Below are 22774 nucleotides of genomic sequence, written 5' to 3'. Positions count from 1 at the left end.
GTGGCGGCTGCTAAAGGGGAAGTGGGAACATAAAAGCGTAGGGTTTTACTAGCAGTACATATATATTTTAAATAAAAAAAAATAGTGGGTCAACGGGTACCCGATTAGCACATACGACGGCCCATGACCCGACCCGTCACAAATCTTTTTTACTGGGTCGGGTACCCGACTTGGAAAATTTTGAAAAAAAAAATAAAAAAATACCCGCCAGAAATTTACCGGGTCGTCGGGTCGGGTCGCTCGGGTCGGGTATTTTTGAACACCCCTAGCTGCATGGGTTTGTGAACCAATTTGGGGAAAATGCAATAAAAGAAAAAAGAAATTGATCTTGGGAAATAAATGTTTTTGTGAAATTTGCCAACTTCAATTGTTCGAATCGGTTTCGAGTTGGACAATTTTTGGGTAAGACTCGTTCGACTTAACTTTGGGTTTGGATTGGATCAAGTCATTTTCGTTTCTATTACTAATACGTAGTGTGTTTATTTAAGAAAATAATCATTAGAAATACTATTATTGTATCAAGTTGATACTACAAGAAAAATTGTCTTTTTCGTAGCGATTATTTTAACTTTTAGTATCGATTGTAATTGCAACAAAAAGCTTTCCCAACGAATAGTCATTCGATACTTTATCCCCCGTTGCCTTAGCCTTTAGTAGTGGTTTTCAATATCGCTGGAGTTGGCCTCAATAATCGATACGAAAAACTACATTCAATCGTGGTGATTATTGTAGCAATTATAATCGCTATAAATGTTGAACTCATTTTCTTCAAAAAAAATCATACATATGATCTTTACAAGATTCGAAACATGCAACTCAAACTCTTATATTTAATGTTTCACCAATAAACTATGATATATTTTATGTATTCTTTATCAAACAATATTTATATATCTAGTGTAGAAAAGGTTTTTTGTATCGATTTTTGGGATTTAGTGGCGATTGTAAATGATACGATTTCTCATAATTTTATAAATGTGAAAAAATAGTGTGGATATGTATTATTAGTTTTCCGTATCGATTTTATATGGGAAAACCACGGCGATTGTAAAATGATACGATTTCCTTAATTATTTCACAAATATACTTGCATATTGTAGCGAATGTACAATCGCTACAAAATAATCGCTACGAAAAGACAATTTTCTTGTAGTGTGGTTTAAGTTGAATCAAATCAAAATCAAGTGAAGTGATTTTGGATAGAGTTTGGGTTTCGGATTGAGTATATTAGGTTGGATGATCGAGTAAGGATATATTCTATTTACGGTAATGATATAAACGAGATTTGATCTTAAGTATCACCATTGAAGATTTTAATCAACTAAGCTAGCTAGTTTAAATAAATTTAAGTAAAGAATGCACCCTAAGAGCCTTTTCTAATTGACTGAATTGAATATTTTACGAGAAAAGGAAATTAAGAACTGAACTGAAAATAATCTGAAGAGAACAGACCCTAAGTTTCAAAATTGCAACCTTATAATAAATAAAGATGGAATTCACCAAGCAAGGCTTAAGTTATACTCATGATAGGTTGTCGTACACTTGTCAAAAATAAATTCCTAACAAAACCAACTAACAATATAGTAGGGTAAGTAGGGTCGAATCCACAGAGAGATGGTTATTCAATCTAACTTCTAAGGTATGGAGAAACTAAACTACGTCACGAAATTAGGATAAAAATATATTCTGAATTAAAAAAAGGACAAAATAATTAATAAAAAGACCTAGGGTTATGGTTCACCATGTTTATAGTTCTAAATCTATCAAATATCAATAACAATCCAATCAATCAATTATCTAGAGCAATTGTTAAGCCTACGGTCAGGTCTTAACGCTCTCAATTCAACATATGTAGTTCGGTCGCTAACATAATCAGAATTGCTAATTGTAGGCAAGTCTCTAAAAGTAAGATCTTTCGATTCAAACTCTTATTAACAATAATCAAACAATTGATCAAGTTGCAAGATTAACAATAAAAAACTATCAATTAGAGAAATGAATAATCAAAATATTAAAAATACCAATGAAGATTCGTCATATAATCATGGATTCCCAAACCCTAGAAATAAACTACTCAAACGTGGAAGAAATAATTAAAACTAGATCTAAGGAATAAAACATAATTAAAATAGAATAAAATACCTCAATGAATTGAAATAATAAACCCAAGAATCATCCATGGAAGAATCCATGGAAATGCCATGAGAAACTAGGATTCGAGAGAAAACTAAAAGAACGTAAAATAATAAAAGATATAAAAGGCATAGGGGAAAAATAATATCCCTTGAGTATTTATATTATCCTAAACCTAAATAAAATAGGAAAATAAAAATAACAAAAGAAATTTAATGATTGGTCGAATTTAAGAGTTGTAGTCCACATAGGACTCCTCGATCATCAAATGCGCGCACCACCCATCGGGCGATGGGTGGCCGATGGTTGGACGAGCTGCACAAGGGGGAGTTCGACCAGTGGCCGCTGGTTTTCCATCGCCCCAACCAGCAGCTCACGGCCGATCGCACAGCACGTCCATCGCCCGATGGCTGGGCGATGGATTGGCAGCTTCGCAAGGTCAACTTCAAAGGCTTGTATCTTGAGATCTAGGAATTGTATAGGGGCGTGCGACCTATAAATGGAAATATCTTCAAGTCTAGTTTCTAATGCAATTTGAATTGATTCATTCCGATCTGTAAAACTCAAGTTATGATCAAAAGAGTGACCAAAGGTCTGTTTTTCCACTTTGTAGACCATCGTTTTCCTTCGTTTCTAGCTTAAATTAATTTCCAAAAAGTGCATAGCAACCCTTATGGATGCTATATTCATTCCTCATGCATATAAATCTCAAAATAATATTGCACAAACATATATACTTCATTGAACAACCTCAATCCATCGACTTTTCATCCTTTCATTGTTCGATTTTTCCAAAACCACTTTGAAAGCGTCCAAATAGTTATAGAAACTACCTGAAACATTAAGAAAAACACAAACGAAGCGCAATAGAGCACAAAAAGGACAAATTATGCAATTGCGGCCTAAAAAGCGATAAAAGACTCAAAAAGCAACTATAAAACTAGCATAATTGTGCCTATAAACTCTATATAAATGTGATTTATCAACTCACCGAGCAAGGCTTGATATAGTTGGTGAGGAATTCACATTGGGTTGAATCCTCCCAACCGTGGAATTTGGAGGTGAGGAACCTATATCCTCCCCCCCTTACTTTTAAGTACTTCACCCGTAAATGGGACAAAAAGAAAACATGAAGGTTGAGGTCTAGTTCGTCAAAATGAGACAAAAAAAAACGGAATATTTTAAAATATAAGTAATACTCCCTCTGTTTTTTAATACATGTTACACTTACTAAATTTGACCGTGTTTTAATAAGTGTTACACTTCCTTTATTGGCAAAAAACTACATTTAAATATATTATCTCTCTCTTCTCATGGTCCCCACCTAAAACCACTACTACTTTTTATGTTCTATCTTTCCTCTCACATGTACTCCCTCCGTTTTTAAATACGTGCTCCACTTTTCTTTTTCGACTATTTTTAAATACTTGTTCCATTTCCTTATTTGGAAAGTTTTTATAATATTTAACTAATTTCTCTCACCTAGTGGACCCAACAAATATCATATTTTATTAATTTCATATTCTCTCTTCTCTAATTTCTCCACTATTTTTTGTTTTTTTTTTTACAATTTTTTATTTTTCCACTAACACCACTACCTCCATATTTTATTAGTTTCTCCAATTTCTCCTAAAACTCCGCAGATGGAGAAATATAGCAAGTACTTAAAAATGAAGGGAGTATTACTTTTCAATAAACTATTAACCCCACTATCTTTCTTTTATAATTTTTTAATACTCCAACAATCCCATTTACCTCTTATTTTATTTAAGTTAATTAAATTGCACAAAACTATGTGTCGGTCAAACTGTAACACTTATTAAAACACGAAGGAGTAAAACGATATATGGATATATACGCCACAGTTTATTGCATTTAACACCAAAAAAAAGAAAAGAAAAAAAAGGGATATACACAATTTAAGGTTGAAATTCAAAAATAAATGCAGTGGTAGTAGGTGGAATTGAATCACTTAAGTCATGATATGATACAGAGACGTCTTTCATTTTCCCATTGCTAAGAATAACACCTGCTCATTTTGCTTCATCATTTTCATTCTCTTTCTCTCTCCTCTTCTCCTAATCTTACCCAGTTTCCGATTACCGATTCTCATTGAGTCTCCGATCTACTTCCCGCTAGATTCACTGGCGATCTTCTTCTACTCCTATTGAACGATTCCAACGAAGGATCGCAACTATGGGTATAATTTTTAATTATTAAATGTGATTTTTGTGGAAATTTAAATCGATGTTGTGATTGTTGGATTATTTATATTATAATTATTAACTTAATGTTTGTGGTTTAATCTGAAAACAAGTAAGATTGAATTAAATTAATCGTGGGTTGTTTATTTCTCGTATTTTTAATGGATTGAGCTTAATTTATTGATAATATGGGTTGATTAAAAAACAAGTAAGATTGATTTTTTACAAATTATGGATTGTTTATATTTGAAGTAATTGACTTTTTATTCATCGATAATATAATATCAGTTGATGTTGATGGAAATATGCTCTTTAAGAATGATCAAAAGATTCAAAAACCTTTTGGTTTTGCCTATTGGTAGATGATACACCCGGTTGTACGTAGATTTAGATGCAATCGGATGCAATGACAATGATGTTATAAAGTGATTTTATTTTATTTATTTATTTATTTATTTTTTTTTGAAAATGTATATATTATAGTGTTACATGCTTTTATAATGATGTTTGTGCCTTTTATGCTATTATTAAGTTCCGATTGTAGTGCTTTTATTTATCACAAATTGCTTGTATAATAAAGTTATGTGCTTTTATTGTCAAAAAAAAAAAAAAGTTATGTGCTTTTAGAATAATGTTTGTGCCTTCTATGCTATGGAGTATTATTCCTAAATAAACAAGAATCTCTAACCATAAAGTATAGCAAATCTTTGACTTGTTTATAAAGAAAGTCATTTTTGAATAACCAAGACAATGTTGTTTTTAATCCCAATATACAACCGAGTGTAGCTTTTAAATTGCGGGTTTCACAGCGTTTTAGTATCTGGACTTCAATTTTGATTAAATTATTGACTCACCATATGATGTGGGAATCAACTTGTTGAATTGCTGCAATGAATTTGTGGATTTTCAAGATTTTGATATTTTTTTCAAATCAAAAGTACTGAATGAAACTAAATACGGAGTAACCATTAAAGGTTATGCAATATAAGCAATGAAATAAATTGAACTGAATAACCTTTAAACAGTACTGATAATAATAACCTTCTAATCTTTTGATTCTACAATTCTTCAGCTTCTGAGCATCCTTACAAGGGAATCTTCACCAGTCTACCCAAATCGGGTGGTGGTGAATTTGGAAAGTATTACAGTCTTCCAGGTCTTAATGATCCTAGAGTTGGTAAGTTTGGTTATTAGAACTCTGTTGGTATAGTCTATGACTTTGACTAAATGCTTACTTGGTTAAATTAACAATTTTCTTTTGACTTGGTTGTTTTATATCGCAGAAAAGTTACCTTTCTCCATTCGGATCCTCTTGGAGTCAGCCATTCGCAACTGTGATGGCTTTCAAGTAAAAAAGGATGATGTTGAGAAAATCATTGACTGGGAAAACTCAGCACCTAAGCTAGTTGAAATCCCCTTTAAGCCTGCGCGTGTCCTTTTACAGGTTTTTTACTTCGTTACTAAGCCTGGGTATTGTATTGGTGTATGTATGAAGACTTGTGACCAATATACAAATACATTAAGCTTTGTTTTTGTTTCTAGGATTTCACAGGAGTGCCAGCTGTGGTTGATTTGGCTGCTATGAGGGATGCCATGAAGAACCTTAACAGTGACCCTAACAAGATCAACCCATTGGTCCGTTTCCTTTTCTGTATTTATGATGAACCTGAAAATTATAGTTCAGTACTTCAGTGGCTGTGACCCAGTATAATATACTACTATAAGCCATTCACTGTGTTTTATCATAGCAGTCTTGTTTTTTAATTATGTCTCTAACCCAACAAAGAAATGGCCAAAAGGGAAGAGTGTTACCATGTTCCGTGCTTTGAACTAATATTTTTGCTTTCTTTGTACGCATTTCATTTTCTTAAGAACCATATACTTGTAATCTTAACTTTAGTCTCCTTATTATGCATGGCAGGTTCCTGTGGATCTTGTCATTGATCATTCAGTTCAAGTTGATGTAGCAAGGTCTGCAAACGCAGTCCAGGCAAATATGGAACTTGAGTTTAAGAGGAATGGAGAGAGGTTTGGTTTCTTAAAATGGGGATCAACTGCTTTCCGTAACATGCTTGTTGTTCCACCTGGTTCTGGAATTGTGCACCAGGTAAGAGTAATTCCTGGATTTTGATCATTTGCAAGGGCTGATGTTTACTCGTATTTAATTATATCATTCTTACTAGAGTGTTTAGTAGGACATTATAATTTTTAATGTACTGGTAGCAGCATACTGGCTTAATCATGTTGTCCTTTTGTTTTTTCCTCTTTGCTTTTATACTTTAATAGTATTCATTGAAATAGAATGCTCCTGGGTCTTCCTGAGAGACCATAGAGTTGGTAGGGTGTTTATTTTTTATATTTATTTTATTTTATTTTAATATTGGACTCTGGTGTGTTTTTCTTTTCTTGATCAAATAAGATAGTCTTTTATGATTTGGTTGATTAAATAGAGATTTCACCTACTCCCGTTCCATTAAGTATGATAGATTTTAGTTATTTCTTTTTGTTGTCCCATTATTTAACGTGTGACTTTTATGAGCACAATTATGGTGAGATGAGGAAATATAGGATAATTTTTATTAGTTCACCCGAGGTTTACTTATTGAATTGGATGACTAGAATAAAGTCTAACTGTTAAAAGCACTATATATTGAAAGAGGAGGGATTAGTTTGTTGTAAAACTTATAACAAAGTAATTAGTGGTAATTATACTGCCTATACTCAAGTTCCTATATTTTTCTTTGACACCCAAAATTTTACCAACTCGAAAGGACTCTACATTTTATACAAGTGGCAATATGTTTATGAAGTAAGGTATAATGTTTTCAATTTCCTTGAAATCTTGGTTTCGGGCTTGATTTTTTTTTGGGCAAACTATGTTAACTATTCAAGCTGTGCTTTTCATGAAATTACAGGTCAATCTGGAGTATCTTGGACGGGTAGTTTTCAACAACGAGGGACTTCTTTATCCCGATAGTGTTGTTGGTACCGATTCACACACAACCATGATTGACGGGCTAGGTGTTGCTGGATGGGGTGTTGGAGGAATTGAAGCTGAGGCAACTATGCTTGGCCAGGTGGGTGGTGCTCATAAGATATTCCTGCTTTACATCATAATGCAAAATTTGCTGCAGTGAATGTTGTTGCTGGAAAGGCTGAAATAAAGTACATGGCTTGATTTAAGTGACATTATAAAATAGAAATAAGGGGTTAATATGGTTTTGTGCATATGTATGGTATTAGGTGTTATTTGGTTGACTTTGAATTTCATTCCCATAGGCATTTGTATGACATTGGAATTAAAATCCCGCATCAAATTTCCTAGGAATTGACTAAACTTATTTGGTTATGAAGGCTATTGCAAATCATGGGAATTTTGAGTTATCGCGGGGAAGGGGGGAGGGGATTGGTAAATTGATTCCCATGTTTGTGGGCATTGGAAATTCCCATTAACTTGCACTTCCTACATTTCCACTTTTTATTACAAATCACTTATTTCTAAACTCGTATCAATTCAATTCCTCCATTTGTTTTTGTTCAACCAAACAATACCTTAGATTTATTTTGGGTGGTCTAAATTGTAATTTGTAGATTTTTTTTTGGGTGGTCTAAATTGTAATTTGTCACGTTGCTTGGCATTTTTTTTTAATTTAATTTTTTTTTTTTAAAATAAAAAACAAAAAAAAAAAATGTTTCTTTATTGCACCACTTCTTTTGGTATTCACTATTCTCTGCTCTGTAATACAAGTTTTCTATTTGATGAATTGCTTAACCAAGTGTAGTCCCATGTAAAACAAGGCATAAACAACTGATCTAAATTTAAATGTAGAAAAGAAAAAGAAGTTATACATGCTATTTTACTATTCCTTGTATTAATACTAAGATATCTTAGAAGTTAGAAGTATCTAGGTTCTATGGATCATCTTTTGTTTTGTTTTTAATTGATATTTATAAGTCATTATGAAAGAGGTTTTGGATTTCTTACTCCCTAACACCATGTGAGTTTGATTGTACAGCCCATGAGCATGGTTTTACCCGGTGTTGTTGGATTCAAGATGACTGGTAAACTACGTGATGGTGTTACAGCCACAGATCTGGTTTTGACAGCAACCCAAATGTTGAGGAAGCATGGTGTTGTTGGCAAGTTTGTAGAGTTTCATGGTAAGTTGGTGGATGGTTACATGTGGAGGTGTGGAGGGTGGTTATTTGATTAGTAGGGTCATTGCAGAAGTTTATGTTTCTTCTTGCACTTACAGGAGAGGGAGTCGGTCAGTTGTCACTTGCTGACAGGGCTACTATTGCCAACATGTCTCCTGAATATGGAGCAACTATGGGTTTCTTCCCTGTGGATCATGTTACTTTGGAGTACCTAAAATTGACTGGAAGAAGTGATGAGACTGTGAGTTACAACATATGCCTTATCTATTTCTTTCTTTTCTTTTTTTTCTTTTTTTTTCTTTTCTGTATTTTAAAAGCTTTATGAGTTTTTACATCAAGTTGACCATCACTAAATTTTGTGTTTCCTTACTTACAGGTTGCTATGATCGAGCAATATTTACGGGCAAACAAAATGTTTGTTGACTATAGTGAGGTTGAAACTTGTCAAACTTTTTAGCTTTACCATTTAGCTGTAATGTTGGCATATATGTTCTAATATAAACAAAATTATTCCTGTATCAGCCTCAACAAGAAAGAGTTTATTCATCATATCTTCAGTTGGATTTAGCAGATGTTGAGCCATGCATATCAGGACCAAAACGGTACGTTTCTTATAAATATTTCCATTGGATCTATAGTATGGTGCTGACGTGACCCGTTACTGATAGGCCACATGACCGCGTTCCTCTAAAGGAAATGAAGGCTGATTGGCATGGGTGTCTTAACAATAAAGTTGGGTTTAAGGTAAAACCATCTGCTTAATTTTGTTTACTTGTTTTTTTAAATTCATTTCACTATTCCTCTCTTGTATATATTGTTATTATGGGCTCTCATTTGGTGTTAATTCATTACCTATCACATTGTTATCTTGTAGGGATTTGCTATTCCCAAAGAAGAGCAGGATAAAACTGTTAAATTTTCGTTCAATGGCCAGACTGCTGAATTGAAGCATGGTAGTGTTGTTATAGCAGCAATAACAAGTTGCACAAACACATCAAACCCAAGTGTTATGTTGGGTGCTGCTTTGGTCGCAAAGAAAGCTACTGAGTTGGGTTTAGAGGTTAGTTAACTTGCCTCTTATGATCATGTTTTATGTCTTGCTCTTAGGATTCGAATGATGACGCATTAACAATTCCGTGACATGTTTCTGTAAATTCCTTGGTTGATTGCCTTTTGAAAGGTGGTCGGTTGAATGAATTGAACAAGTTCCTTAAATAATATTTATTTTTACATATAAAAACTAATTAATCTTGTAACACAATTACATTCCTACTTGTTAAATGTTTTACCAATGAAGTAAATTGTAGACTGTTGTGAATAGGATAGGTGGTTCTAGTGACTATAGATTTTATATGTTACCAAGCTCTGAATTTGAGGATTTTGCTTTTTAAAATCTGGTATGTTAAAATCACCTCAAGATCACTTCTGGATTGAGAGATATGCACATATCTCTCAATCCAAATAGTATGTTAAATATGACTTAAAATCTAGTACAATGGCAAAGGGTCAACTTCAAATGCACATATCTCTCAATCCAGAAGTGATCTTGAGGTGATTTTGTTTTATATATTGTACTAGATTTTAAGTCATATTTAACATAATATCTTGAGCCTCAAGATCACTTCTGGATTGAGAGATATGTGCATTTGAAGTTGACCCTTTGCCATTGTACTAGATTTTAAGTCATATGTAACATACTATTTGGTGGATTGTTTTGCTTTTTTTTATCATCCTTTTCAGCCAATTATATAATAATTTTGTCATCAGGTCAAGCCCTGGGTTAAAACCAGTCTGGCTCCTGGATCTGGAGTAGTTACAAAATATCTGGAAAAGAGGTAATGGTTTTTTTCATATATTGATGACATAATTTTTCAATAAAATTAATCAAAATGCTTGTTTATGGATCATTTATTTTTCGGTTTGTGCTTTATATAGTGGTCTGCAGAAATACTTGGATCAACAGGGCTTCAGCATTGTTGGTTATGGTTGCACAACTTGTATTGGAAACTCTGGTGATCTACATGAATCTGTTTCTGCAGCTATCTCTGAGAATGGTATGTCCATTGTGTGTGTTAATTATGCTTTAGCTCTGTCTGTTATTCTGTTTAGATACTTTCTAGCATAAACTTCTTTGATGTAATCCAAATATTGTTCTAAGTAAAAATAGTTGGCTTGATTTTTGGTTTTTGTAATATTTTTGCTCTCTTATTTCAGTCTCTTTTCTATTTCTTGATATTTGTTACAAGTCTGCTTGAGATCACTCTGAAATCCACAGAGCTACATATAGTCTTTAAAATGTAAAAAAAGTAGTAAACATGCTTATATACAGTAGTTGATGGTGAATTTTCAGTGACGCTGCCATTTGTGTAGTCTATGTCTTGTTTGTGATGCCATATTATTATATCATGCATTGCATTAACTTGAATGCTCGTATTAGGGCTACTTTCTAACAACTAAGAAATGCTTCTAATCCACCATGGTGTATTGTGTGCCTGGTTCGTTTATACAGACATTGTTGCAGCAGCTGTGCTTTCTGGTAACCGTAATTTTGAAGGGCGTGTTCATCCTTTGACACGAGCCAACTATCTTGCTTCTCCTCCGTTGGTTGTTGCTTATGCATTGGCTGGAACTGTAAGTACACAACTGCCTTGGGATATGCATGGTATCTAGATTCAATGGTTGTTTATGATAGTTAAAATACACCTGGACACAGATGCAGGGATGAGCTCAGATTGTTTATGGTTTAAGTTTATCTTATTTTTAGTTGTGTATTTGATAATGCATTAATTCCTCATTTTCTTGAGGTTGAACAAAATTGAAGGTTTGTTGAATTGTGGAACTGCATAATTATTTAATACTTATTAAATATCTAGTTCTTTTAGAGTTTTTAATTTCAAGGCCGTGTAAAGTATTAAAAGAATTTGTTTTGCTGGGGGGTAAAACTAAGGGTTGGATGAATGGATGGTATTCTTGTTATATATGTTTCTGTTGCCGCACTTGAGTTTCTGGATTAAATGGTGATTTTGAGGAACAACCCTACAACCCTGAAGGAATATATAGAGGTGAAGAAAATTTAACACATTTTGCTATCTGGATACAACTTTGGGTGAATTGGATTATAAAGATGTGTCTAGGATTCTTGTGGATGGATATTGGTTCTATAATAAATGTATTGCTTCTGACGGTGATTACATCAATGAGTGGTTTTAGTGCCTCTCCCAGGGGATTTTTTGGGACAACTCGTGTAGAATGGGTCTGAATACAGCAGTCACTGCTGTCATGGACTCGTACTTCTTAGGCATCTTTAATTTGGGTTTCTTTAATGTCCTGTCCAGATCATGTGTTATGTTTTGTGGGTATATAGTTTGTAGGAGTGTGTAGCTTTTTACCATTGTAGGTTTTCTCGTCTGGGACAGTCTTCCACTTATCTGTGCATGTGAAACAAAAATATGATTAAGAATTCCAACTGCTTATAATTCATTTTATGAAGGGCAGAACCAATAAAGTAACACATAATTCAATGAAATAACTATTTTTCTCTTTTCTTCTTCTGTCATTTCTTTCATCGTCAGATCAATTATTTTATTTTATTGTAAGGGACACAAAGTTAAAAAAATATCAATTAACCCCAATAATCTTGCATTTTATAGGTTGATATTGATTTCGATAAAGAACCTATTGGTACTGGGAAGGATGGGAAGAGTGTTTACTTCAGAGACATTTGGCCCAGCAATGATGAGATAGCTCAGGTATGGCCTTTGTAATATGCTCTATAGTAACTGTTTTCAATGATGAGAAATGAAATTTAATGCTCTTTATGCTGGTGTAGGTTGTGCAATCAAGTGTATTGCCTGACATGTTCAAAAGTACCTATGAAGCTATCACTAAGGGGAACCCATGTGGAACTCTCTTGAAGTTCCTGTTGGCACCCTCTATAAGTGGGATTCAAACTCCACATACATACATGAACCCCCATATTTCAAGAATATGAGCTTGGATCCACCTGGACCTTTTGGAGTAAAGGATGCCTATTGTCTTCTTAATGTCGGTGACAGTATAACTACCGATCATATCTCACCGGCGGGGAGCATCCACAAGGATAGTCCTGCAGCCAAGTTTCTACTTGAACGTGGGGTTGATCGCAAAGATTTCAACTCATATGGTAGCCGTAGAGGCAATGATGAAATGATGGCAAGGGGTACCTTTGCAAACATTCGCATTGTAAACAAGCTCTTGAATGGAGAAGTGGGTCCAAAAACAATTCACATTCCAACTGGGGATAAGTTGTATGTTTTTGATGCTGCTATGGTAAAAACTAAATCTCTTTTCTATTGCTTTTAAAATGATACTTATGTTGACTTGTTAGTTTTGTTAGTAAGGAAAGTTAATTGCATGAGACTTAATGCATTCAATTTCAATCATAATTGCAGAGGTACAAGGAGGCTGGTCATGAAACCATTGTCATAGCCGGTGCTGAGTATGGAAGTGGTAGCTCTAGGGATTGGGCTGCCAAAGGTCCAATGTTACAGGTAAGTGGATTTTAAATGTGTATTAGGTTTCTTTGCTCTTGTTTGTATGAAGATGCCTAATAATGGAGAATAAATAATGTGATTACAGGGTGTGAAAGCAGTGATCTCTAAGAGTTTTGAGAGGATCCACCGAAGTAATCTTGTAGGTATGGGTGTTATCCCTCTATGCTTCAAGGCTGGTGAAGATGCCGAAACATTAGGACTAACCGGTCACGAGAGATACACAATTGACCTCCCTTCAAAAGTTAGCGAGATTAGACCGGGACAAGATGTCACTGTAAAAACTGACAATGGAAAGTCCTTTGTTTTGCACCATCCGCTTCGACACAGAGGTGATTATTATGAACATCCTTTAATTAAAATTCGATTGTTTTGTTTCAGTGCTTGGCTAAATTCTGAAATAATATTTGTATGAAATTGTTTTGTAGGTTGAGCTCGCCTATTTCGACCATGGTGGAATCCTTCCATATGTCATTCGTCAATTGATGAAGCAATAATTTTTCATCGATTGAAATGAGTTTTGGTGGTCAAGTTCGGTCTTCTCTTGCTCTTCTCTGCCTTTCATACAACAAAGAATTTCCAATAGGGATTTTTTGTTAATAAGTGAGGATCTTGTGATTCAAAATTTCATGTTTGTTTTAAGGTAAACTTGTCAAAATGTACCTTAGTTTACATTCTTTATGTGAATTATCACCTTAATTAATTAATTTTATCAAATTAATAGCACTTTATAATTTTCTTTTCCGCTGAAGAAGTCAATTTTTTAACTCCCCTGTTTTCCTCACTCTGTACACTTCCTCTTCCTCCAATGTCAGTTGCTCCAATTATTCTTCCTTCTCCATTTTTTTTTCTCTCTTCATTACAATGCTGGAAAATAACAAGGTTCTGCATATTCTGCTAGTTTTATTAAAATTTAAAGACCGTACTTACAGTTTTACCTTGAAATCGTCCGTTAAAACCCAGTCAAAGAACTGAATGTAACCCTTAACACAATAGGAACGAGTTCATACATCCAATTATCTCCACCAAAAACAGTATACCTCTAGTATGTTTGTAAGATAAATACGGAGTACGAGATGTAAAATTTGTTATGATATATGAATTCTACAAAGATTCAGCATCTTTGTTGCTGTCTATTGAGTAGAATGAAAGTTTTTGCTGAGGAAGAAGCCAATCTTTTCCATCAATATATGATACATCCAAATATGATGCTGCCTCATTTTGGTTAAGTTGCTTACTATAAGAAACCCTATTTGCGTAGCTTGCTCCTGGACCCGTGCATTCATATTCTCCGAAGAAAACAGTCCTGTTACAATCACATAATAATCGTTAGAAAACATCTTCTATTTGATCTCGACACTTCTCACTTTAGTCCCTTGCTATAAGTTCTTAACGCGTGTACATTTACTTCGTGTAAATAGTAAGTGTTGAGATCAATTAGAAACAGAGGAAATATATTGCATTTATCTTTATTTTTTGATGTTTGCATTTATCTTTATTCATTCATTAAAATTAAACTTTACTTCTCTTATCGTATCCTTATTGTATGTTTCCGGAAAAAAGTTTAAAAGAGAGAATTTACGTACGAGTCTCTAGAGGGATCTCTCCAATCATTCCATCCATCAGGAGAAACAACCTCGGACATGTATGTCTTGGAAAAACACAACTGTTGAATAGGGTCCCCAAGCTCTACCAAGCCAAATTTTACCACTTCCACCAATGTTGCAATTCACAAAGGAGAATCCTGTGTTTTCATCTTGTGATTGTCTCCCGTGTGCCGTTATTGATCCATCCACCCCTTGTGCATTCCCAGCTATCGAGTTAATTGTGCAATTCTACAATGAAAATACAACCATTTTATTTCAATAACCTTGTCTCATTATTTGTTACCTTGTGAATATATTAACTAAAACCACAAACATATATTCCCTTCGTCTCTAAATATATATATATATATATATTTTTTATTTTTTGTGACACTGCTTGACTACTATTAAAGTAAGAACAACATTTAGAAGAGTATGGAGTTTACGATAACCTCGTAGAGTGATCTAGCTTCTCCAAAAAATGAAATCAATAGAACCTTGAATGAAGCAATCCTTGAAGTAATGCCTGCCACGATCATCATTAAGTGTGTCTTGAGACCCATAAAATCCACAACCATAAAAGGCAGCTTCATCACTTGATATTTTTAGTGCCACTCCTTGCCCTCCTTCATCTCCTGGAGATGGTTGAGGTGCTGTATTCTTTTCTCAAACACCCAATGTTCGTTATAACAAAGTAAAATATAATTTTCTATTGCATGCAAAACACTATAAATTCTCTCTCCGCTTTAAACTGTTTGCACAATTTGCTTTTTCACGGTCTCCAAATTACAGGTTTGTTTATTCTCTTTATATTCTTGAGTGTTACACTTTGACTGTCACATATTCGTTTTTTTCAAAAAAATTATAAGCCTATGTCTGGTATAACCACTGAGTGATGCATGAATTCGTACTCATATAAAGTCCATACCATTTAAAGATATGTGTATAATGCTAATGAAGAGTCCTAGGGGTCATGGAACAAAATAGTGGATACTAATATTATCCACCGTTTTCCTTACCACAACAAATTCTTTGTTTACCTTCTTGTAGGAAATTAGAAATGATAAGAATTTCAAGTTTACACGATATAAAGTGTCTAAATGCATACACCTTAGTGAATTAATAAAACTTATTTATAACTCTTTATCTGACAAGGTTGACTTGTGTCCCTATTTACATTGCTTCTTTATATGGACGGATATTGGGTAAAATGAAGTTTATCATTGGTCATTTGCTCTCAACAAGTCATCATTTTCTTAAGACACGTTTAATTCAGAATTCAAAATTATAAAACTTTGTTAATATAGTTATTAGCTAGGGTTGCTAAATCTCAATATAAGTGCATGCCCAAATTATGTATTTACCTGAAAGCTGATGTTGTAAGCTGTAAATCCAGGACTAAAAATGGTGACTGAGGCACTAGAGGCTGTACCGCCGGTCGATTTCGAAGTGTCATTCCATGAAATTATTGTGTTTTCATAACCTTTACCTTGGATTATCAAGTTGGTTTTGTTAGCATTAATCGTCACCTTCTCCCTGCCATCATACGTAGATATCATGCACGCAATTAACTCATCCAACTCTAAGCTCCAACAAAATAAATAAATAAATATATATATATATATATATATATATATATATATATATATATATATATATATTATAAACTACTACTTTGCAATGATTAAATTATTTCTTCTCACACTTTATGTCAAATTGTTGTAATAGAATAAAACGGAGATAGTATTATACTTTGACCTAGGTCATTAGCTACATGGCTCTTAATTAAATTTCATTTATCTATCATTTCAATTTATATTTTTTGTTTTATATGCAACATTTCCATTCCCCACTTATTTAAACTGAACTTAAATTAATTTTACTGAACTGAAATTATTTTTGATAAACTGAAGTTATTTTTTACAGATTTTCTATTATAATTCTTCTTTAAGGAATATGAATTTTACTGAACTAGACTAATTTTATTGAACTGAAATTATTTTTTAATGAACTGAACTTGTTTTTGCTGAACTTGAATTATTTTTACTTAATATAAGGTGAAGTGAACAGGACCTTACTAATGCATTAATTCAATCATAAATATATATTTTTAATTACTAATAAGTAAATATTACAAAAATTGTATATTATAAAAGCATTAACCGATATAAATCTAATGGGATCTCGCATAACTATGTTTTCCATTAACTATAAATCACTAAATTCAGTCAAAATAGGGTATGTAAATAATGTAAAAGTCAATGTGTTGTAAGTAATAAAAAATAATAAAAACAAAAAAAAATGAGGAATGCCGAGTACATAATTAAGCTTTGGACTAACCTGTATATGCCGGAGTCTACAATGATGAGAGTATAAGAAGAGCTAGAATCTGGCACAGCATCAATTGCTTTTTGTACACTACTAAAATTGCCATAACCATGGAAATCTACCGTTAAAGTAAGAGAAACACGGTATAAAGACGGCAACCTAGACCCCCATTTTGACTCACCACACGACTCGTGTGGCTCTTTCGGGTTGGTGGTCGTGTTGGTCATGGTGGTGATGTCTTCTCCAAACACGGTCACCAAATTCCTTAAAAATGCCTAGGAAGTCATCAAAAGTACGCGCTTGTTTAATAACAAGGGTGAAATAGAGGATGAAGAGTTCATAAAAAGGGTGAATGCAATAGAAAGAAGTGCAATGACAAAGGCTAAGAGCCAAAACCAAGAGATGGTTTTGAGTTTCATGACTAAAGCTCGGCTCGTTTACGGGTTAAAGATGATGAAGTCATGAAGGGAAGTGACTATTTCTTATATAATATGTGATCATGTGATGACTTTGTGAGGAGTAGTGTAGGGTGATTAGCGTAAAAGAAATGAATTCATGCAATAGTGAATTACTATTATTATTTATAATAAATAATGAAATAGTATATAGATTAATAAGACATTTATCTTTTCTTGCTTGAAAGTAAAGAGGGTAGGAAAAAGGGTAATGGGCAGCAAACAAGATTGGAAGATGGATACGCTAAACAACAGAAAGGGAGAATGATGAAAGGTGCTACATGCGTATGGGTGTCATTCTCAGCAAGTACATTTTGACTTCTTCTCAAAATATGGTGGTAATTCAATCTATTTGATTTTGATGGTATTTGAACTAATTATTGGTTTTTATAACATTGTAGTAATTTAGCTTAAAAGGGATATCATAGCACCGGCCAATATGTTTTGACCCAATTCAAATTACTAAAATTAGGACCGGTTTTGTTCACCTTTTTCGGTCTTATAAGTTCAAATAAGATTAAGTAAATTTAGATAAGATAATGAGTTCGAATAAGTAAATAAGGTGAATTGAACATATCATTATTCGATGTTAAATTGATTGGCGTGTAGCCTGATTTTGACATGTTTGAATCGAATTTCAATAATGAAATACTCCGTAACAAATTGGTTAAACTTCATTGTGAAATTTCCACCACCTTCCATCATCACCCTAAGCTACTTTTTGCCAACTTACTCCATAGCCTTGATCCCATGCATGTAATACATCACAAGCATCCCCCCCTCCCCCCAACCCACCAACCCCAAACTCCCACTCTCACCCTAACTCACCTATCCATTGAATTGAAGTAACACATTAGCACAAGTAGCAGTGTGGCACCCCTACACACCTAAAATCAATCACCAAAAAGGTAGATGCAATCTCTAGACGTAACTCCATGCATGCGCATAGAGGCCACAGTACAACGGAGTATCTTCGTCGTATGAGCGAATCCCCGCCTCCCTGCTTCACTCCAAATAATGTGTGCTATAAGTAAATGCATTTTTTCTCTACAATTATGACAACTAAGTTCTTGACGTCCTGATTAGTAAGTGGTAATAAACAAAAATAATAGAATTGGATCTTAATGTAAATCTTAACTGGCAATACTTTGAGGGAAAAACTAGCTCATACTTAGAACTTGTTCTAATTTACTAAACTAAAATATCTGAACTGATTAGAGTTAAACTGAATATTTTATAAGAGAAGGAAATTAGGAAATGAACTGAACTGATTGGAGCTGAACAGAACTGGAAATAAGCAACAGAACAGACCCTTAGTACTTATATTTACAACCTACGCTAGCTTACTTAAATTATCAACAGTATAAGAAATTTGTACCCACCAATTTATGTTTCTTTTTTTATTGTCTGATTACAAATGAAATCAATTTTCCCAAAAATTTATAAAGAAAAATTTAGTCGTCATACTTGTTTGATGCATTACAACGTATAATTTTCAAGCACTAATTTTTTTGTATTTTTATGTAAAACATACAAATACGTGAATACAGACATACAGTTATGTTTTAAAGTACTACGTATAAAAGTAGAACAGGACATATACGCAATTACACATCATGAACCATACTCAAAAAATAAATCAGTTGACCCATGCAACAGTTATCAGCTTTTTGCACAGCAAAACACAACTTTATCATAGGCTCAAAAATTGCTGAGCAGCTGAACAAAATTTTTGCACTATTTTAAAACTGAAGGAGATAAAACAACTCCATTCACAATCCAGGAGATTAAACAATAATACAACCCACCCATCAGCTCTCCCTCTACCCTCCTTTCTTCTTTCTTTTTCTCTTTTACTGTAAAAACTGACCTTTAACTGTTAAGTAGCTGAAAGCATAATTAATTACAGAGCTTTTGCTGCCGTTGAAACAAAAAACAAATATAATATATATATATATATATATATATAATAAAAAAAAAAAAAATTATACAGAATATGCCCATAATTAAACCATTTCTGCATAAATTTGAAGAAAAACAGATCCTAAAACTGGAAATCTACTCTGAAATCAACGAAAAATGCAATCCCTGCCTGTATATGGATAAATTGGATTCCCAAAATGTGGTCTTCTACCAAGTTCTGCTAATTTACAAGCTAACTATCAGCTAGACTTTTGAATTCACGGCAATCTGGAACCAACTTGTGAAGCATAGAGGTTCCCTGGAAACGTACTAATGACCAAAAAATTTCTCTTCAACTCACGAATCTGCAAGCAATAGTAAGTAATTGTTATTTGATGTCAAAACAGTAGAAGTTTTTGGGGGTAAAAAATGCAGACATTCAAAAAGTGTTACCTGGTCAAGCGTCATCTTTTGTGAAACCAAAACGATCTGTCCATATAGATCCTGCCTCCTCTGCTGCTGGAAGCACTATGGTCTTAACTTTAAGGAACGCCAAGAGGTCTCTCGATGCAAGCAAATAGTGTTTGAAAATAACCCTACAAGAAGGTTTTATGAACATTTAAAATGCCTAATCACTTTATCAGGAAATGCCTAACTTGTGAAGGTGAAAATACCACACTTTTTACTGGAGTTGGAAGCAACCAAATAATATATAGTTTATATAAGGCAGTTGATAAATTAAGGTGAAATTAAGTTGACAATGTCTCCAGAGATAGCATGTATTAAAGAATAAAGATGAGGATACAGAAGACCCATAGGAGGAGCAAACTTGTAAAAAGTGGGTTAGGATAAATTGTAATAAGAGCCAAGAGTGTAGGATGCAAAAAGTGATGCTTATTATGGTTCACGGCAACCTTATGCTCAAGTGTATCAATAAGAGAAGTTGATTTTTAGAATAATGAAAAAGAGATAAGACATGAGAAACAGGGCCTAATATGCTCAAGTGTATCAATAAGAGAAGTTGATTTTTAGAATAATGAAAAAGTGATAAGACATGAGAAACAGGGCCTAATATGTACCAAGAACAGGGCCCTTGATGATACCACTTCTAAACCGTAATCCAACTTAAGGTTATTCTGACCATTTGATCTAGACCCCCATACCTTCCCTAGTCTCTCATATGTGTTTACTTTAGGCAGCACCAAGGACTTTTTTCTTAAATTTCTCTGACTAGTCTTTACAACTCCCTCAAGCACTTTTCATGCATGCCGAGGCATATTTGACCATCAAAATCTATAATTGTGTACTAGCAACAATTTAATGGTTTAATTAGTAATGCATTACCAAGCGTGGCTGAATAAAACAGATGAAGTATTTTACTTCATTGATACTTTGAAATTTCAAATTTAGTAGGACATTGTGGGGGTAAAGTTAAATATACTTAAACTTGTAGTGTCAACCAGCAACAGATCAATAATAAAATAACCCAAGGGCCTATTCTGATTTACTGAACTCAACTGAACTGATTGGAGCTGAACTAAACTGAAGGGAGCTGAATTGTTTATGAGAGAAGGAAATTAGTAACTGAACTGATCGGAGCTGAGTTGAGCTGAACTAAACTGAAATTAAGCTGAAGAGAACAGGCCCTAAATATAATGGAAGGATATCATTACTAGTGGAGGTGATGCCATATCAAAGGCCACAGAAAATTTAGATAAGTCATTATCTCTCAGTAGACTACTTTTTGCCATGATTACCACTGCTTGTTGCGACCAACGGGAGCTCTGCAACATCTGGACCAAATATTCGGAATATTCCAGCTGATACAACCACTTCGCTGCACTTAGTGAGGAAAAAAAGTCAAGTTGCCAAAAGGTCACAATTTCATAATGTTTTGAATAGAAAAATGAAGAGAGCTTATTTACTTGGCGGTTAACACAGCACAGTACATCCCTCCGTATTCTTGGCCACCCACATTCCTCCTGTCACAAAGAATTGAATTAAAAAAGCAATCATGTTAGGTTAAGTTATACCCACATAAAGCAGCAATAGGAACTCATTTTAAAAGGGAAAAGTGCCTACCCGTAAACCATTGCAGGTATAAGGTCATGTCCAGACACTACATCAATGATTGGGGCAAAAGATTCCTGAAGGATGAAGAAAAGAGCTTAGGAACTAAAAAAAAAACCTATATATCATTGCCATAATCATATACAATTTGAAATTTTAAAAAGAAGCAGCCCAAAAATTCCATTCTTGAAGATAGAATACAATTAATTTTCCATAGTCATATTACACAAGTACACATATGAAACATAAAGTCAACACAGAACAATATTATTAGAATAATCTAGAAAATTTTAATAAAGGCACCTAAAAGCCTTACATGGAAAATAGCTACAGCCTGCGAGAGCAAAGGTCTAGTTTCAGGAGATGCAATCTTTCCACTGAGAAGTCTCCAGCTTACTTCCAAATCAGATCCACTATCAGAACCAATGTGCATGTTCTTTTTCCGGATGATATCCACAAGAGATTTAGGAAGCTTTTCAACTCCTCGAACCAGAAGATTCTGCAAAGAAGATTCAACCCTTCTACAATCCATGCTACAAAACCATTTCCCATCCGGCAATTCCTGAACCATGATGACACCATCATCTCAAGCTTGAATCAAATTGCAGATAAGAAAAGGAGGAGATAATTCATAAGATGTGTATGATATTATTGGATGGATGCATACCGTAAGGTCTGCCATATTATGATCCTTTAAGCAACCAACATGATATTCCTTCTCACACTGACAAGAGAGAATTCAAAATTAATTTTAAACAAACAAACAGCTTGATCAAAGACTAACGAAAAACTCAATAGAAATTGTACAATGGCCTCTACTTCAAAAGCATTCACGATTTTTTATAAGGTAATTCTTTGACATTCAATTATTTGGATGTGAATTTACAAAAGCAGGCATATAAAACATGTCCCACATCCCAAAGCACACTTGTGTACATGTTTACTACCTAGTTGGGTACCAGGTTCTAACCCCCAACAGTTGCTATTGTTTTTCCACACTCACAACCTTTTTCCATCTGAACTGCAATTTACTACTGACTTCTCAATACATGAAAATTACACTCCTCCCTTGTCAATAAAGAAAATATACGCATCAGTCTCTCATATGAAAGCAACAAGGATTGTTACCCTCAATGAATACAAATCAAACAGACTAAATTGCTTCAAGAACTGATCCAGAATCTAATGCATATTCTAACTAATGGGCCTCCTTAACTAACGGGCCTCCTTGACTAAATTGCTTCAAGATTGATCCAGAATCAAATGCATATCAATCTCTCATATGAGAGTAACAAGAAGTGATATCCTAAATGAAATCAAGTCAGACAATAAATTCAAGAATTAATCCCAGGAGATTTAATGCCTATTATACCTCTAAGAGGTCGTCTAGACTGTGAGCAATGAGCTGT

General features: G+C 33.9%; 1 protein-coding gene and 2 pseudogenes across 1 annotated transcript; 1 reads left to right on the top strand and 2 right to left on the bottom strand.

Moving 5' to 3' along the window:
- The first annotated feature begins 4057 nt into the window (after positions 1–4057).
- On the top strand, positions 4058–13768 carry LOC110697000 (annotated as a pseudogene).
- A 215-nt stretch (positions 13769–13983) lies between these two features.
- LOC110697001 lies at positions 13984–17461 on the bottom strand (annotated as a pseudogene).
- A 3571-nt stretch (positions 17462–21032) lies between these two features.
- On the bottom strand, positions 21033–22151 carry LOC110697016. The gene is made up of 5 exons (XM_021874349.1): positions 22033–22151; positions 21682–21927; positions 21378–21442; positions 21221–21277; positions 21033–21132 (listed from the first exon to the last, which is right to left on the bottom strand). The coding sequence occupies exons 1-5, from the start codon at positions 22045–22047 to the stop codon at positions 21033–21035; spliced, it is 483 nt and encodes a 160-aa protein (XP_021730041.1). The 5' UTR covers positions 22048–22151.
- Positions 22152–22774: the final 623 nt, after the last annotated feature.

The sequence above is a fragment of the Chenopodium quinoa genome, unplaced genomic scaffold (assembly GCF_001683475.1).
Source record: "Chenopodium quinoa cultivar QQ74 unplaced genomic scaffold, ASM168347v1, whole genome shotgun sequence".
Lineage (NCBI taxonomy): Eukaryota > Viridiplantae > Streptophyta > Magnoliopsida > Caryophyllales > Amaranthaceae > Chenopodium > Chenopodium quinoa.
Note: the sequence above shows the minus strand (reverse complement) of the source record. Positions and strands in the feature narration are given on the sequence as shown.

What these genes read in the sequence shown, in the direction of transcription:
- LOC110697016 (XM_021874349.1), bottom strand. An exon ending in AGGCTGTAGCTATTTTCCAT is followed by an intron (nt 21,443 to 21,681) that starts GTAAGGCTTTTA and finishes TTCATCCTTCAG; the next exon opens with GAATCTTTTGCCCCAATCAT. An exon ending in TGTGCTGTGTTAACCGCCAA is followed by an intron (nt 21,133 to 21,220) that starts GTAAATAAGCTC and finishes CACTAAGTGCAG; the next exon opens with CGAAGTGGTTGTATCAGCTG.